Raw genomic sequence first — 18,035 nt, forward strand, 5'->3', positions numbered from 1 at the left:
ATTCAGGGGCACTAACAAGACAGGACAAATCTTCTGATGTATGCACTGAACCAGATAGGGACTCCACAACTACCTCTGGACTGGACAGAGACTCATTTAATACACTGGATTGGAGCTCATGAGGCGCTGCAGAACAAGTCAGTATTGCAGCAGCCCCCACTGGACTAGGCAAAACTGAGGAATTCCCTGGACAGGAAGGGGACTCTGGAACCTCTGCCACAGCGGCCAGAGAACCAGAATCTTTCAGGATACAGGGCTGGGTTTCAGGAACACTCATCAGACCGGACTGAAATTCTGAGATTTCTATTATTTTGACCAGAGAATCAGAATTATCCATGTTACAGGGCAAGACTTCTGAAACATTCAGAGGACAGGGCTGGAGTTCCTCGGCTGTTACAACACTGGAGAGGGACTCAACATTGGTTAAATCAGACTGTGTACAGGGCAAGGTATCTAACACACTTGCTGACGAGGACAATATTTCAATGGCTTCTGCTTTGCTGGACAGAAATTCATCAAGTTTTATTAGAGCAGACTGTAATTCCAAAACAGCTGCTAGACAAGTGAATATTACTGCAACACCAACTGAGGTAAGCAGTGCCTCAGACCCTTCTGCTAGAGGGTTTGAAATATCCAAAGTACTGGGTGAAGCATAAGACTCTGCGACCACAGCTTCACTGGACAGGATCACTGAACAGTCCATATTGCAGGGCAAAACCATGGAAGCACCTGCTGGACAGCATAATGATTCTGTGACCTGAGTTTCATTGGAGAGATCTACTGCACAATTCATGGTACAGGGCAAATTTATTGGAACATTTTCTGAACAAGGTAATAATTCTGCGATTTCAGGTTCACAGAGCAGATGCTCTGAGCTATTCACGAAACTAGAGCGAGGTGTAGAAACAGGAAGATCAAGACACAATGTTTGCGCATCTGAATCACCATTCATTTGTAAAATTGGAAAATTCAGATGCTGGGGTTCTGAGTTTACTAGACAGGATTGCTGGGACTCGGAAACTGATGTAGTGCATCTATTGGCATCTGCTGGATCAGACAGGAGTTGAACTTTAACACAGGTAATTTCTGCAGAAGTGTTTGCAGAGACAGGCAAGATTTTTCTGGTGTCTGTTTCACTAAACAAAGAGTCATGAGTACTGGCTAGGCTGGACTCGGAAGTCAGCAGGACCTCTGGATTCTCTGCTGAGAAATTTGCGCAGGGCAAGGTTAAGAATGTATCAGTGGCTTCTGTTTTACTGGGAAGTAACACTGAGTTATCCATGGTACAGGGTGGAATTGCAGGAACTTCAATTTCACACAAAAAGAGCTCCGAATCACCTGCTGAATCAGCCAAAGGTGCTGAAGCAGGCGGGTCAGAACGCCAAATTTGCGAATTCGGAGTCACAAAAAAATCATCCAAAATCAGTTCCCACACATCAATCAAGGGAGCCACACAGTCATACCTACACACACCAGCCTCTATTAGGTTATAGGCTGACTTAATGCATGCGTTCAATACCATTTCACTTTTTGCACTGTAAAATTGACAAAATGAACTTGAATCATTCTTCCATTCACAGACCAGGGCTTCCATCTCTCCCCTCTCGAATGGAGGATCCCATGCATACTTAACAGGCAGATCATGGTTTGCAGATATGATTGTGGCAGGCACATGTATAGGGTTAATTAGCAGGTGATTGGCAGATTCCTTATTCTTAAGAATCTCCAATACCTGTAGCAAGTGTTGAACTGTAGTGTATGCAAACTTCCCTTGGTTCACAAATAAGTTGATTTGTTCAATACTCTGTAATATCTCATCATAATCATACTCAGATAATTCTTTTAAACAAAAATCTTTATTTTCCCTAGCCAGGGAGGAAAGTTCATTAGTAGTTTCATAAGTCCATTTAACTCCCCTGAAAGACAATTGCATTTCATTATCTGTTAATGGCAGAATCTCATTATAGGTCTCAGTCGCTAAGGATAACGATTCTGCAGATTGGACACGTTTCTTAGAACGTTTGCGTTTTGCCTTTGACCTTGCGGTTTTTGGTGATTTATTCAAAGCTGCAGGAAAATTATCAGTAACACTTTCTGCTTGCTGCTCATTCTTGCAAGCAATTGAAGGAGCAGCTGATTGGCCTGCTGCCAGGAGTTCATTAAGAGGAAAAGGCAATGGATCTATGCGCAACCAGTTATGGATCACAAACGCTAGAAATTCCAGCGGTCTATCTTTCAAATCGGAATGATTGAGAACATCAAATGCCCACTGGAATAATTCCCCTTTAAACAAAATATAACTTAGTTGGAGTGCCCAGGTTGAAACAGGAGTCGCTTGGAGATCAGGATTGGTCAGGAACCTGGCACATTCAGAGAGAAACTCATTTTCTGTTTCAGAGCTAAGTTCTTCAAATTTCTTAAAGGAACAGGAACCATAATTAACAGTGTCATACTTTCTGGGAATCCCCCCCACAATGGGGATTGGTAATGGGGTTTTCATAATGTAACGCTTGGTGGTGTATTCTCCACAGTCAGCATGCAACGCATGAGCTGGCGTGGAGGAGGTACACACACTAGCACCAGGAAACAGGCTATCCCTAGTATAGTGGAGGGGAGGACTGACTCCAATAGGAGATTGTGGCGCACAGAGCCGGTGCAGATCTGACAGCCACAAACAATGCTTTCGTTATAACGTCTCAGCGCAAAGTAGCGCTGAGCACATAAACCAGAACTGAGGAGATCAGGACAGGTAGACCGAATGAACGCTTGCTAGCTAGCGGCTACTTAGCGACAGCAAGCGTCCAAAACCAGACAGACTGGAATGAGGCAGCCAATGCGATGCGGCGATGGCGTGCCTCACAAAGACAGGACAGGATAGTCAGAAAATAGCAGGATTAAGATAGATGAACGTAACACAGATAAATATACAATAAGTATGTTTTCCTAGCGTATTACAATTACAGCTATCAATGAAACTATTTGTAACTTCTGACTAACATATGTATATATCGGCAATGAACCGATATATGACATAAGCAGGAACGCTGACTAGGAATGGAGTAACACAGGGAACAGGACTCAGAAGGATTCGCTATCTCTTCGCAGAGATGAACGCAATCCACAAACGGTAACAGAACAGGATTCAGAAGGATTCGTTATCTCTTCGCAGAGATGAACGCAATCCACAAACAGTAACAGAACAGGAATCAGAAGGATTCGTTATCTCTTCGCAGAGATGAACGCAATCCACAAACAGAACCAGGAGCAGGGTAACTACCTCAGCACGGGTGGTCACGGTACGCGCAACCTACCAAAACGTGCTGGAAAGCTGACTAACTGCACACAGGATATAAACAGTTCGTGTACGTATACATCAGCGACACTGATGTATTAACGTAACACAAATACAAGGAAAATAATAAACGTGCTGGTATGCATATATATTGGCAATGAACCAATATATGATGCAAAGACCAGCAAAGTATCTTTATAACAAGAAACACGATCGGGGGCTAAAGCGACAGCAAGGCAGGCTTAAGCTGAAGCTATGAAAACCCAAGGAAACCCTGCAGGAAGCAGATCTTTATACTGAGGTCATCCAATGGGAGCAGACATGCAGATTCCCACACAGGTGAATGATAATCAGTCACAAGCTGACAGCAGGGAAAGACAGACAAAGCTATGCAGTTTGCATGGAAATAGATCAGAACTGCCTGAGCTGCAGCACTACTTCCAGCAATAGCTGCTGCAGCAGCGATCATTACACCTCCCTTAAAAAAATTATCTAGTGTCTAGTGGTCCTCCCACCCCTATACAGTTCCCTGGTGTCTAGAGAACCCCACTCTCTCTTCCCTTTACAGTTCCCTAGTGTCTAGTGCTTTCCCCTTACCTCCCCATATGGCTTCCCTGGTGTTCTAGGGCTTCAACTCCAATATAGCTTCCCTGGTGGTCTATAGTGGGCCAAACATAATGCAAAGTGGGGAAACCACTTGAGGGCCAAATTTAATGGTTCTGAGGGTCAAATTTGGCCTGCGGGCCAGAGTTTGACATGTATGGCCTAAAGTGTCATTTTGATCCCGTGGCTTGCACACCGTATATAATTGGAGTGCTGATTGTGCATATATCTTTTCCGCAAACATACATACTGGTAGGAATGAGCAGCAGCATGTGTTTCTGTAAATCCATTGTTTTGCTGTCCATTTTCCTCCATTTCTATGATTGCTATATTTCTATATTTTTATCAGCATCGTGTAAATAAGTATTTATGGTCATGATATAATAAATACCTGAGTGTCCAAGTTGTATGTAGCCTGGTTAATGTCCTGCAAGGCTCGTTCCAAGAACTCAAATGCATGGCAGTCCACACATGGGCGATCTAAGGAAAAAAGTGCATATGATAATGCAGTCAGGGCTGTTTCAAGCACCTTTTGTCTCTCTTTTTTTTGAGGGGTGTGTATCGACTTATACAGTAAAACATTATAATGTTCACGTACATCCTGGGTCTTTACAGATTAAAACATTTTCCTGGAAATTCAATAAGAGTTGCAACAATTGACACAGCAGTGCCCATTTAGGAATTAAAATTACCATCCAACCATTTCTAAGTTTAGTTAGCAGTTGGCTAACAGTACAGTGTGCAAACTGCAAAGATTAGATCTGTGGAGCCCCCTGCTACAGTTGTTACTCCAGGCATCTGCCTGGTTTTGCCTATGCATACAAATGACCCTGAATGCAGTGATGAATATATCTACTGTACCTTATGTATAGTCATGTGTGTATATATATATATATATATATATATATATATATATATATATATATAGTGATGAATATATCTACTATACCTTATGTATACTCGGGGCCTTTACAAGACCCTTGTGGGTCAAGGCCTAGGACGGTGATATAAAAGGCCCCACCCCTTTACTGTCTACTGATTGCTATTCTTTTTACACAGTACTAGAAAAAAAAACTCAAAAGCAGAGAAAATAGTTTTGGCAAGAGATAAAATATTCATGGCAGATAACACACTCATACAAATCTACATGCAAGTCATTTCTCTGACTTGCTCTAGTCAGAATTTTTGTAAAGAAGTCAGAATGTACAAGGCACCAGCGGTGAAGCAATTTGTTTATAATATCAGGGTATATACAAATATTTTCAAATAAGCCAGTGGATTTCAGCCTAGCCACACAGAACGCAATACTGTTCTATGACTGTTATTCTACTTACGCATCCTTCTGCACATCGCTTATGTGACTCCACTTACTTTCAGCTGGGATGACATTCCCTTGTCTGGGCAAGGCTCCGCCCATTCCCTTCGGCAGTGTGGTGGCCACAGATGTGCCTGAGATCAGCCCCAGGAAAACAATGATGACTGCAGCAGAGAACATAATGAGTCTGCAAAATATAAAACAATGGAATCATTTTATTTTTTTTTTTGCAAAAAAATGTAGTTATATTCCATATTGTCCCTATAAATGGGATGGGAGTCTTGATTATTCTTTTTATTATTGTGTTCATCTGGTAAAGTGTAAAAGAAATGGGAAAGAATACTCATTCCTAGGTAAGGGCTGAAACCCACTAGGGCACTTTTTTGAGCGTTTAGGGACAGCTTTAAGTCACTTTTCCTAAAAGCTCTGCCAATGTAAATGGATGTGACAAACTCCACAGTAGGGATTGCGATTAGCAAAATCGCACTTGCAGGACATGCAGCATTTTGGGATTGTTTGCGCTTCAATGTAAAGTATTGATGCGCTGGCAAATCGCTTATGAATCGCTACACATAGCGATTTGTATGTGATTTCAAATAAATGCAAACTGTAAAAAAAATTGTAATAATTTAAAACGACCCGAATTGAAATCGCAATCTCAATCACTGGCAAAAAGCTCACAATTTTTAAAAATCCCTACCAAAATCGCCAAAACACGCTCATGAAATTGCTTACAAATTGCTAATTCAAAACGCCAGCGATTGCCATTTGTAGGGGGTTACAGGCCTCAATCTTGATCCCGCATTCTGTGCAATCTCCGCAACTCAGTTGATTCACCTTAATTTGATTGCCATTTTTAAGAGAACCGTATTTATAAAGTAAGGATCAGCACGATATATATGGTTCAATACACAAAACAAAGATTCTGTCAATATCCGGCGAATTATATCATATAATATTACATTTACAATGTAACTGAATTTTATATTATTTTCTGCAATATACAGGCCCAGAGCAATGTAGGGGTTTTTCTACTTCATTTAGATTCTGCAGCAAGGTTACACACTTAAAGGTCAACTAAAGCGAGAGGGATAAGGAGGCTGCCATATTTATTTCCATTTAAAGTGAACCAGAGACGAAGCACCCTCATGTATTGTACCATATATATCAGTGTGAACATTAGAGAAAACACCTACCCTGCTCTCTGTTTCATTTTTAACTGTTCAGCTTGCTTCTAATCAGCCCTGATAAAATCCCTGACTGAGCATTCAGTCTGGCTTTGCTATGACTCAGCTATAATGATTCCTGAGCAGAGCCACAAGGGGGTAGGCTTGGGCTTGAATAGACACCAGAGAACACAGACTCAGCTATAAAAATTCCTGAGCAAAGCCAGACTGAATGCTCAGTCGGGGATTTTATCAAGGCTGCTAAGAAGCAAGCTGTGCAGTTAAAAATGAAACAGAGAGCAAGGTAGGTGTTTTCTCTAATGTCCCCATTGACATACTGTATATACTGTATGGTAAAATACATGAGGGTGCTTTGTCTCTGATTCACTTTAAAGAATACCAGTTGCCTGGCTATCCTGCTGATCCTTTGCCTATAATACTTTTAGCCATAGGGCTTGATTCACAAAAGGGTGCTAACTTAGTTAGCACGCCTAAAAGCCCCTTAGCACGCCTAAAGCACTTTACGATGCGCAAAGTTTCATGTGCTAAGTTAGCGCACGCAAAGTTTAGTGCTGCATGGTGCGCGCAAAACGTCGCAGCGGGTGTGATCAAACCGTCGCACCGGGTGCGCCTAAACCATCGCACCGGGTGCAGGGCTCAACTTTGCGCGCAATCAATAAAAGCTTTGGCTGTGCTAACTGCTTAGCACCGTAGTTAGCACACCCAAAGGTTTTAGGCATGCTAACTGAATTAGCACCGTTTTGTAAATCAAGTCCATAGACTCTGAGGGCTGGTGCACACCAAAACCCGCTAGCAGATCCGCAAAATGCTAGCAGATTTTTAAACGCTTTTTTTTATTTTTATGAGGCGTTTTGCTAGCGTTTTGCGGATTGCTGCTGCGGTTTTCAGTATAGTAGATTTCATATATTGTTACAGTAAAGCTGTTACTGAACAGCTTCTGTAACAAAAACCAAGCAGCACCCTGAGGGCTGGTGCACACCGAGCGGCTTTTTGGGCGTTTTCAGATCCGCTTGCGGCTGCGGATCTGCTTGGTCAATGTATCTCAATGGGGTGGTGCACACCAGAGCGGCAGGCGTTTTGCAGAAACGAAAAATGCCTGGGTGAGGCATTTTTTGGATTTCGGATGCGTTTCTGCCTCAATGTTAAGTATAGGAAAAACGCAAACCGCTCTGAAAAACGCCTGTTCAGAGCGGTTTTGCAGGCGTTTTTGTTACAGAAGCTGTTCAGTAACAGCTTTACTGTAACAATATATGAAATCTACTATACTGAAAACCGCAGCAGCAATCCGCAAAACGCTAGCAAAACGCCTCATAAAAATAAAAAAAAGCGTTTAAAAATCTGCTAGCATTTTGCGGATCTGCTAGCGGGTTTTGGTGTGCACCAGCCCTGAACAAGCATGCAGCAGATCAGGTGTTTCTGACATTATTGTCAGATCTGAGAAGATTAGCTGCATGCTTGTTCCTGGTGTTATTCAGACACTACTGCAGCCAAATAGATCAGCATGGCTGCCAGGCAACTGATATTGTTTAAAAGAAAGGAAATAAATATGACATATTCTTCTCACTTCAGTTGTCCTTTAACTGGAAACAAAACAAAAAAATGCCAATTTACCACTGCCCAAGTGCCCATTACTCAGTAAGTAAAATTTATTTCAATATTAACATTTGGCTTAAAACTTATCAGCAAGAAGTTTTGCATTAGGACCATAACATTTATTGGCTAACTTACAAGTAAATAAAAAGTAAGCTTTCGGCTAATCAGCCTTCTTCAGACTTTGTTCCTGTATATTAACATACCAGAGACAGAGGCTGGGTGCACACATAACAAAACATGAAATGCTACGTTTTATGTCATGTTTTTATTTTATATTGTGTGTGTTTTTGATGCGTTTTTACTGCGTTTTTGGTGCGTTTTAATGCGTTTGCGGTTCGCATATATACAAAAAGCATATGCGTTTTGTATGCGTTTTTCATGTGTTTTTATATTTACATTTATGCAAATCACTAGGAAGACAACAGGAAGTGGAAATACATCACAAAACAATTTGTGGGGGAAAAAAACGCATATAAAAATGCATGGAAAATGAATGAAAAACGCACACCATTGCGTACCCATTGCCTTTCATTACGTGCGTTTTTGAAGATAATGCAACAAAACGCAAATGCGTTTTTGTATGCGTTTTTTCCTGTGGATCATAGACTTCCATTAGCACCAAAAACGCAGCATTTTCCGCACCGCTAGCGTTTCTGCTATGCGTGCACCTAGCCAGAGGGTGATGGCGGGACATCGTAAATTCAGAGTTCAAACATAACTAGGCAGAGTACAATTTACTATTTGTTATACGCTAACAAGAATCGTGGTGTTTAAAACCCATCATCCCAGCATATTAAATAAAATGAGCAGTGGCATTAACCACTTGCCGACCGCACACTCATAACGTGCGTCGGCAAAGTGGCAGCTGCAGGACCAGCGACGCAGTACTGCGTCGCCAGCTGCAGCCTAATTAATCAGGAAGCAGCCGCTCGTACGAGCGGCTGCTTCCTGTCAATTCACGGCGGGGGGCTCCGTGAATAGCCTGCGGGCCGCCGATGGCGGCTCGCAGGCTAGATGTAAACACAAGCGGAAATAATCCGCTTTGTTTACATTTGTACGGCGCTGCTGCGCAGCAGCGCCGTAAGGCAGATCGGCGATCCCCGGCCAATCAGCGGCCGGGGATCGCCTCCATGTGACAGGGGACGTCCTGTCACTGGCTGCACAGGACGGATAGCGTCCTGTGCAGCCCAGATCTCCCGGGGGAGCAGGTAGGAGAGGGAGGGGGAGGATTTCGCCGCGGAGGGGGGCTTTGAGGTGCCCCCCCCCCGCAAAATGCCAGCCAGGAGGAGTGATCAGACCCCCCCTGCACATCATCCCCCTAGTGGGGAAAAAAGGGGGGGCGATCTGATCGCTCTGAGTGCCCTTTGATCTGTGCTGGGGGCTGCACAGCCCACCCAGCACAGATCACCTAAACCAGCGCTGGTCCTTAAGGGGGGGTAAAGGGTGGGTCCTCAAGTGGTTAAAGAGTAACTGTCAGGCTGCAGAAGCTAATTTAAACCTCTATTCTCCTGTGTTAAACAGTTTAGAAGGAAGCCAAAAAGGCATTAGTGAAGATAAAAATCTCTCTTACCTTTGATGTGTGCTTATCAGCAAAGCTGTTATTCTTAAGAAGACGCAAGCCGCATACCATACTGCAAAGCATTCTGGGGCTCTCCCCTCGGCTGCTAATGAGACGTTACAGCAGCTTGTAATCAGTCCAGCGCACCGCACTGATAAATCTCCGGGCAGAGTACACTGCAGGAGTCAGCTATTGTTCCTAGCCACATGGCTCATTAATATTCACTGCACACTGTGTTATTCAGTACGAGCTTTTCTGTGATCAGGAAGCAGGCAGGACATGACGACACAATTGGCTTCATAGAAAACCGAAAAACATGGAACCTGCCATGAGCTGTCAGGAGCATCATTCTCTGCAAATACTATATACAAATTCTGTGAAGTACAAACGTGGACAGTGAAATGCATATGTAATGTAAGTACAGCCAATCTTTAGCTACTGATATATGTGTTTATTTTCTCTGAGACCTTATACCTAACAGCTCCTCTTTAAAAAAACATCTTACCAGCATAAGATATATAAAAAAAAAAAAAAACTCTGGATTTACAATGTCTCCCTATCACCCCAGAGTGTGGTAAGTGATGTTTTAGCAAACAAGTGGTCTTATCTATTTGTCATAAATTAGCTAGCATCCCTGCAAGACCCTCCTGAAGTCTAAATGAAGGCATCTAATGACATTTATTTATGTTTGCAAAGTAAAGTTTCTCTTCTGAATGTCCAGTGCATAAATAAGCTGTGTGTTTTAACATCTTGTTAATATACAGGAGCAAAGGCTGAAAAGGGCTTATTAGCCGAGAGCTTACTTTTTTTTTTTTACTTGTAAGTAAGCCAATAAATGGTATCATCCTGATTCAAAAACTTTACTTACGTTTACTGATGGCTAACACGGGACAACTCTACTGCTTAAAACCAATGTAATCTCCCAACTTTATGTGTGACGTCTTAGTGTTATAAAGCAGTATCCATAATAGCCTCATTATTGTTTCTGTGTATGGATCACTATACTATTTTCTGACCTGGCGAATGGTAGTACAAGATGTCTTATGCTCTGTCTCTCTCTGTACCTGCAGTGCATTGTGGGAAAGAGGCTGGCAACAGTGACTAGAGGACATCCTCCTACCTTTGGGACAGACCTGTGTTGCCGCAGTAGACGATAGCAGTCTGGAAGGCTGAGCGGATGTGACTTAGCGGCCAGACTCTGCTTATATTCCTTCCTTGCTTGCTTACTGGGTCATTGCTATGGAGAATTCCCATAGTAACGTCCAAGGCTGTCAGAATAACAGCTGACTTACAACAAGCCGCCTCTTTTGCCTTCCTGTTGTTTATGTCCAGCTCTGTATTCATAGTCCGAGCTGTTGTGAGACAGCTGCATCATCTCAGGAGGACTAAGCTAAACATTGTACAGGAGACTGGCTGGACTGGAGTTTGATCTGTGTTTGGGCCAGTGCACACCAAAAACCTCTAGCAGATCCGCAAAACGCTAGAGGTTTTTGAAGCAGATTTCAGAGCGATTCTAGGCATGTTTAGAGACATTTTCTAAACATGCCTAGTGTTTTTGGGAGCGTTTTTATGTAGCAGATTACAAATATTGTTACAGTATGGCCTGGTGCACACCAAAAACCGCTAGCAGATCCGCAAAATGCTAGCAGATTTTGAAACGCTTTTTTTTCTTTTTCTGTAGCGTTTCACCTAGCATTTTGCGGTTTTGTGAAGCGTTTTTGGTGTAGTAGATTTCATGTATTGTTACAGTAAAGCTGTTACTGAACAGCTACTGTAACAAAAAACGCCTGGCAGACCGCTCTGAAGTGCCGTTTTTCAGAGCGGTTTGCGTTTTTCCTATACTTAACATTGAGGCAGAAACGCATCCGCAATCCAAAATCTGCAGCAGCCCGGGAGTATGCGTTTCTGCAAAACGCCTCCCGCTCTGGTGTGCACCAGCCCATTGAAATACTGTACATTACCCTAGCGGATCCGCACCCGCAAGCGGATCGCAAACCGCAGCAGAACCGCTCTGGTGTGCACTAGGCCTAAAAGCATACCTCCCAACTTTTTGAGATGAGAAAAAGGGACACTTAAGCCATGCCCCTGCCACGCCCCTAATTACGCCCCCGTCACACCCCTAGTCACGCATATCATAAAGATTTCATAAGAAAAATGTGTTTTATAATTCAAACCACACTGGTCCTTTCTAGCCTGGTTCATTTTCCTTCATATTAACACTTTAAAATTAGTAATATATTAATTTAAAGGATTGGAATAAAGTTTAGAGCCAATCAAACACATTTTTAGTAGAGAAATATATATATTTACATAGAAAGAGGGACAAGGTCCTGAAAGAGGGACAAATGAGGAGGAAAGAGGGACAAATAAGAATGAAAGAGGGACAAGGCTCCCAAAGAAGGACTGTCCCTCCGAAAGAGGGACAGTTGGGAACTATGGTAAAAGCTGTTACTGAACAGCTTCTGTAACAAAAACGTCTGGAAAACCGCTCTGATCTAGCGTTTTGCATTTTATATTGAGGCAGAAACGCTTCTGCAAACCGCAAACGTGCTGCAGGACCCACGTTTGCGGTTTGCTAAAAAACGCAAACCGCTGGTGTGCACCATCGCATTGAAATACATTAGCCAAGCGTTTTCAGAGGCGGAAGCGGTTTGTGGATCGCTGCAGAAACAGCTCGGTGTGCACCAGGCCTTCCACTTTCCTATACTTTAAAATTGAGGCAGAAATCTAAAAAATGCTGCAGCCCCCAAGTTTGCGTTTGTGGAAAAAACGAACCACTCTGGTGTGCACCAGCCCTTTTTCATATTTATGTAATGGCTGTCTAGGGGCTTTACTATGCGTCTTCCTAATGCTGGGTACACACATCAGATAAAAATATTTGCAAACCGAGGAATCCATCTGCGGCATAGGCTCATCAGGAAGGTTTGAATGATGGATCGCACAATGATGAGACCCGAGAAATGCTTTTGTAGTCTATTTACTTCCTTCTTTTTTACGCATGTGCTGTGCACATAAGGGTGCATTCACTCATCCAATTGTGATTGGCCAAAGATTGACCAATTTTACCACCTCTGTATGAAGGTCAACAGAGTTTGAATACTATGAACAGGTTATATAGGTAAGGTAAGCTCTCATACTACATGGAAGTGGTGAAATTGGTCAGTGTTTGGCCAATCAAAATTGAATGTGTGTATGGACCCTAAGAGTTAAAGGACAACTGAACTGAGAGGGATATGGAGGATGCCATATTTATTTATTTCTAAACAATATCAGTTGCCTGGCTGTCCTGCTGATCTATTTGGCTGCAGTAGCGTCTGAATTACAACAGAAACAAGCACGCAGCTAATCTAGTCAGATCTGACAATAATGTCAGAAACACCGGATCTGCTGCATGCTTGTTCAGGGTCTATGGCTAAGGCAGAGGATCAGCAGGGCAGCCAGGCAACTGGTATTGCTTAAAAGGAAATAAATATGGCAGCCTCCATATCCCTCTCACTTCAGTTGCCCTTTAAGAAATACCTTGTGATGTCCTACACACAGGGCTGGGCCGAGGCAGAGGCGAGAGAGGCTCCAGCCTCAGGGCGCAGGGTAGGAGCGGGTGCATAACTCACTCAGCTATCATTCCCCTATTGTGTTTGAAGCAGAGAGAAATAAGAAAAGGGGATACAATGCAGTGACTGCAAGCCAGATAACTAGAGATTAAGTTGTTGGGGGGTCCCTTGGGTGCCTCTTAGGCCCCGTTCACATTACAAACGCGGATGGCCACGCAGGTCTGGAACGCATGCAGTGTGAACATCAGACATTGCACTCTATGCAATGTCTGATGTCGTGCGTGTCGGCCACCTGCACGCGTTTCCAAAACGCGGCTGGAAACGCGTGCAGTGTGAACGGGGCCTTAGTCTAATAGCAATCAGTGGGCTTGATTCACTAAACCGTGAAAACTCATATCACGTCCGTTTTCGTGCATTTTCGTGTTTGCGTGCGATTGCACGCAATCACAAATTTTTGCGCGCAAACACGAATTTTCACACGAAAGCAGCCACGGTTTCAAGCACAAATTTGCGATTGCGCGTGCAAATTCACAAATGCGAAAACGGCCATGATATGAGTTATCACGATTTAGTAAATCAATCCTGGTGTGTGACGGCTGGAGTGGGAGCAGAGCCGGGACAAGGTCCTCCAGCACCCAAGGCTGAGACACCAAAGTGCGCCCCCCCCCCCCCCTCCCACCCCAGCCGTCACACACTGATTGCTATTAGACAAAGAGGGCCACAGGGCCCACAACCTCCCCAACACCTTAATATATAGTTATCTGGCTTGCAGTCACTGCTATGTATCCCCTTTTCTTATTTCTTTCTGCTTCATACACAATTAGGAATGACAGCTGAATGAATTGTGCTCCCCCTCCTACACTTCACCCTGAGGCTGGAGCCTCTCCAGCCTATGCCTCGGCCCGGCCCTGAGTGGGAGGGGTGGAGGGGCACACTTTGGTGTCTCAGCCTTGGGTGCTGGAGGACCTTGTCCCGGCTCTGGTTACACCTTCTTTACCAAATGAGTGTCGGCAGACCAGGGCCTCAATTCACTAAGCTTTATCAAACACTTAATCAAACGTTTGATAATTTACCTCATGGGTAAAATCTAAGGGCTGGTTCAGACGGACGTTTGTGCAGCGTTTATCGCCAGCGTTCGGGGCTTGGCGCTAAACGCTCCCATTCAAGTGAATGGGAGCGTTTGTACCAAGCTTTTATGTGCGTTTACACGAACGCGGCGTTCGGGTCCCGATTTTCACTGGCGTTCAAGGAAGCTACATGTTGCTTCCAGGGGCGGTTAACCGCGACGGGTAATGTTCCCCTAGGGGAAGAAAAAACGCGACCGCATCCGAACGCAATGCGAACGCTGCTGAAAGCTCGAACGCATTGCCGCCGCGACGCCAACGAACGCGACGCCTCCAAACGTCCGTCTGAACCAGCCCTTATTTTGAATTCACTAAGGTGTTATATATTTATTGAGGCTAAGTTCACAGTGGGACGTTAAAGTCGCGCGTTAAAACAGCATTTAACGCAGAATAACTCACTGCAATGAAAAATCAATGCCCTGTTCACAGTGCACACGTTGCGTTGGTGTCTAACGCTGCACGTTAAGTAAAAGTACTGCATGCAGTGCGTTATACACGTTATTAGCTGCGTTGGACTGTTTGCACATGCTCAGTAATGACTTGGAAGCATACTTTTCATTGCCTGTATTTTTTACTGTATCTGCTGTATGCGACGGTAACGCTGCGTTGCCACTTTTTGGGCGCGTTGCGTTGTAAGCTTGCGGTGCGACTTTAACGTGGCATCAAAACGCAACGTCCCACTGTGAATCTAGCCTGAATGTTTTATCACGAAAACGTTCAAAAAACTATAACACCTTAGTGAATTCAAAATTAGATTTTACCCATGAGGTAAATTATCAAACGTTTGATAAAGTGTTTGATAAAGCTTAGTGAATTGAGGCCCTGGTCTGCTGGGATGGAATCGAAAGACTGAGAGACAAATATTTTTGGTCCCTATCTTTGGAGGTCTTTTGCAAACAATTTCTGAGTAGTATCGGCAGATCAACACTTCATCTTTCGTTTTCCAAAATTGTTTTATCTGACTTGTGTATTATGAGGGATAATGCAATGCAAATGAAAAATCACAATCGCATAACAAAATTAATGAAAAATCGCAATCGCTGGCATGTGTGATTGCGATTCCTAGTGGAAAAGGGCCCTAACGCTAGGTGTACATCACAATGCGGTTGTGCCATGGAGTCAGTTGAGTCAGAGTACCTGATCTCCTGCATGATTTGTTCAGGGTCTATGGCTAAATGTATTAGAGACACAGGATCAGTAGGACTGCCAGGCAATCTGCATTGATAAAAAGTACATGAATACTCCATTTCCTGGTGCCTCCATGGCATCATAACAGCTGGGGTTAGCTCCGCCCCCTAACCCCCATAGGACAAAGATTTCTATAAGTTACCTCCCTATGTGCGGCCCTATATTCTTTTTTCTGTCCTCCCTCAGGACATAGGTTTCTATGCGGTGTCCCTTTTAAAATTTTAAATATTCCCAGCAGGTTTACCCTTTCCTGCTGGCAGACTTTGTGTTGGGTGCTAAAGGCCTCTTATCAAAGTATCCGGGTGCCTGTACCGGAATACGTGACCGCAGCTCACAAGGTGGTTTGGTCACGCGCGTGTAAGCTGTGGATCCTCTTGATGATCCTCCATTTAAATTCCTCTATGGTCTCTTTTCTATCCTTTTATGCGGAAAGTTATTGGTGGTCAGTGGTTTCGCTTACCTGAACTGTACAGATAGCGTGAGCTGGACAGCGGGTAGCGGCTCGGCGTCTTCCGCATTCTTTCTACTCCTTCTCTCCCCGGCTACCTAGTGCGCGCGCGCGCGAGGAGGAGGATTCTTATGCTGTGCAGGGCAACCGGTCTGCGCGGCGAGTCCTTATGACGTGGTGCCCTCATGTGTATGCCGTCGGCCATCTTGCTTGTGGGCGGATGGCTGCGCGGAGCATGCTCAAGGCTGGGGGGAGGTCCCGGGCAGTATTTAAACAGCCACTACAGCGCTTCACTTCAAGTAAGAAGCTGGAGACGCTGGTGGACTGTACCTACTCGGGATACCTCTGCTCTTTAGGTAGATTTTAATACTATATATACCTGCTGCATAAAAATTTCTTATATGGCTGTAGGTGTATATGGGACAAGAGGAGTATATATACGTATATAGGTATATATATATATAGAGAGATATGTATATATAAATATGTAAAAAAAAAAAAAAAAGAAAAAAAAAAAAAAAGTATATATATGTATAGATATATAGATGGGTAGGTAAAATAATGATGTGATAGTATAGTTCATTCCTAGATTCAACCTTTTAGTAAAATTTTCCGTTCTCGTTTTCTTTTTTCTCTCTCTCTCTCTCTCTTTCTATCCACAGCCTACTCTACTAGAGATATAGTATGGAACGCGATAAAAATGATCAGGCGGATTACCGCAGGTGGGACAAATATCTTTTTTTCTTATTAGCGGCCTAAAAAAAAAAAAAAAAAAAAAGGAGGGTAATAAATTAAATTACCTATTATGGTCTGCTCTTTTTTTTTTTGCAGTTCCAAAAGTTCGAAGAAGACTTCAGCGTCCACGTCTGCGAAGAAATCTTCTCATAAAGATCAGAGACCTTCATCGAAAGATCGTCACTCAGACGATGAATATCGTTCGATGAGAGAGTCAAGATCACGATCGAAGAGACGTTCCCAGGAGAAACAGACTTATAGGGAAAGCACGCCCAAGGAAAGATCGAGATCGCCTAGGGAGCGCATTAAGCGTTGTTGGGCATGTGACGAACCAGCACTACAAGATAAAAAGCTCTGTGCCAATTGCTTTAGGGATGCATCGGGACAAAAAGAACGAGATTCCGCTGAAGCCTTAGAACTGATAAGGAAAGCAGTAAGGGAAGAACTGGAAAAGGAAAAACAATATAATGCGACAGCCACACAGGAACAAGTTATGCTACAAGGGCAAGAAGAGGAAGAACTTACGGGAAGTTTCGACTTCGCATTAATCCCAAAATTGATACAGGCGGTAAAAGAAGCAATCGATTGGGAAGAGACGGAGGAGATTCCGGAACCGGAGAAATCAGCTAAATATTACCCCCATCTCCAGAAGACTGGACCCACTTTTCCTTTTATGCCGAAAATTAAAAACCTTATACAAGAAGAATGGGATACACCTGACAAGAAGCCATCCCTTCAAAATAAATGGGGAAAGTTATATCCTTTAAATCAACAAGAAGCATTTTCCTTAATGAATACTCCAGCAGTAGATGCATCAGTCTCGGAGCTAGGAAGGCATACCACGCTCCCCATGGATAATTCAGCTGCATTTAAGGATGTTTTAGAAAGGAGAATTGAGAGTGACTTGAGAAAAATCTATATGTCAGCGGGCGGTGCATGTAGACCAGCAATCGTATTGACCGCTTTAGCAAAAGCAATGAAGAACTGGACTTGCAACATAGAAGACGCGATAAATAATGGAGGAAGTAAAGAAGAAATCATTTCTATCTTACAAGATCTAAAAGTGTCAGCTGACTTTATGGGAGAGGCAGCTATAGACTGTGTCAGAGCTTCCGCCAGATCTATGCTTTCAGCTACTACAGCAAGAAGAGCACTATGGCTTAAGCCGTGGTCGGCCGACCTAGCCTCAAAACAGAACTGGGTCAAAATACTTTACGACGGGAAACTTTTGTTCGGTAAAAAGATGGATGAGGCCATTACAAAAAAGACAGGTGGAAGATCTGGAATGCTGCCACAAGATAAAAAAGTTAGAGCACAGAGATGTCAACAAAAGTTCCAACCACAAAATAAGTACAAGGAGACCAAAACCTACAGGCCGGGTAAACAATATCGGCGTAATTGGAGAAGTGGACAATCCGGTTCTAACAGAAGCAATAAGCCA

The 18,035-nt window shown here is 43.5% G+C and overlaps 1 protein-coding gene across 3 annotated transcripts in view; it reads right to left on the reverse strand.

Annotated features, from left to right (window-relative positions):
• LOC137545621 (NELL2-interacting cell ontogeny regulator 1-like) overlaps window positions 1–18,035 on the reverse strand; it is a 61,057-nt gene that overhangs the window by 16,119 nt on the left and 26,903 nt on the right. Inside the window, exons 1-3 of one of the 3 annotated variants that reach the window (XM_068267059.1) lie at window positions 15,361–15,389; window positions 5,267–5,397; window positions 4,287–4,375 (exon numbers count right to left, since the gene is read on the reverse strand). In XM_068267059.1, the coding sequence (XP_068123160.1) occupies window positions 4,287–4,375; window positions 5,267–5,397; window positions 15,361–15,374 (234 nt within the window). In that variant the 5' untranslated portion in view covers window positions 15,375–15,389. Of the gene's footprint in view, window positions 1–4,286; window positions 4,376–5,266; window positions 5,398–10,668; window positions 10,873–15,360; window positions 15,390–18,035 lie in introns of those variants that run through there. The other 2 variants (XM_068267047.1, XM_068267052.1) reach the window with 2 other exon arrangements.

Source organism: Hyperolius riggenbachi, chromosome 1 (assembly GCF_040937935.1).
Source record: "Hyperolius riggenbachi isolate aHypRig1 chromosome 1, aHypRig1.pri, whole genome shotgun sequence".
Lineage (NCBI taxonomy): Eukaryota > Metazoa > Chordata > Amphibia > Anura > Hyperoliidae > Hyperolius > Hyperolius riggenbachi.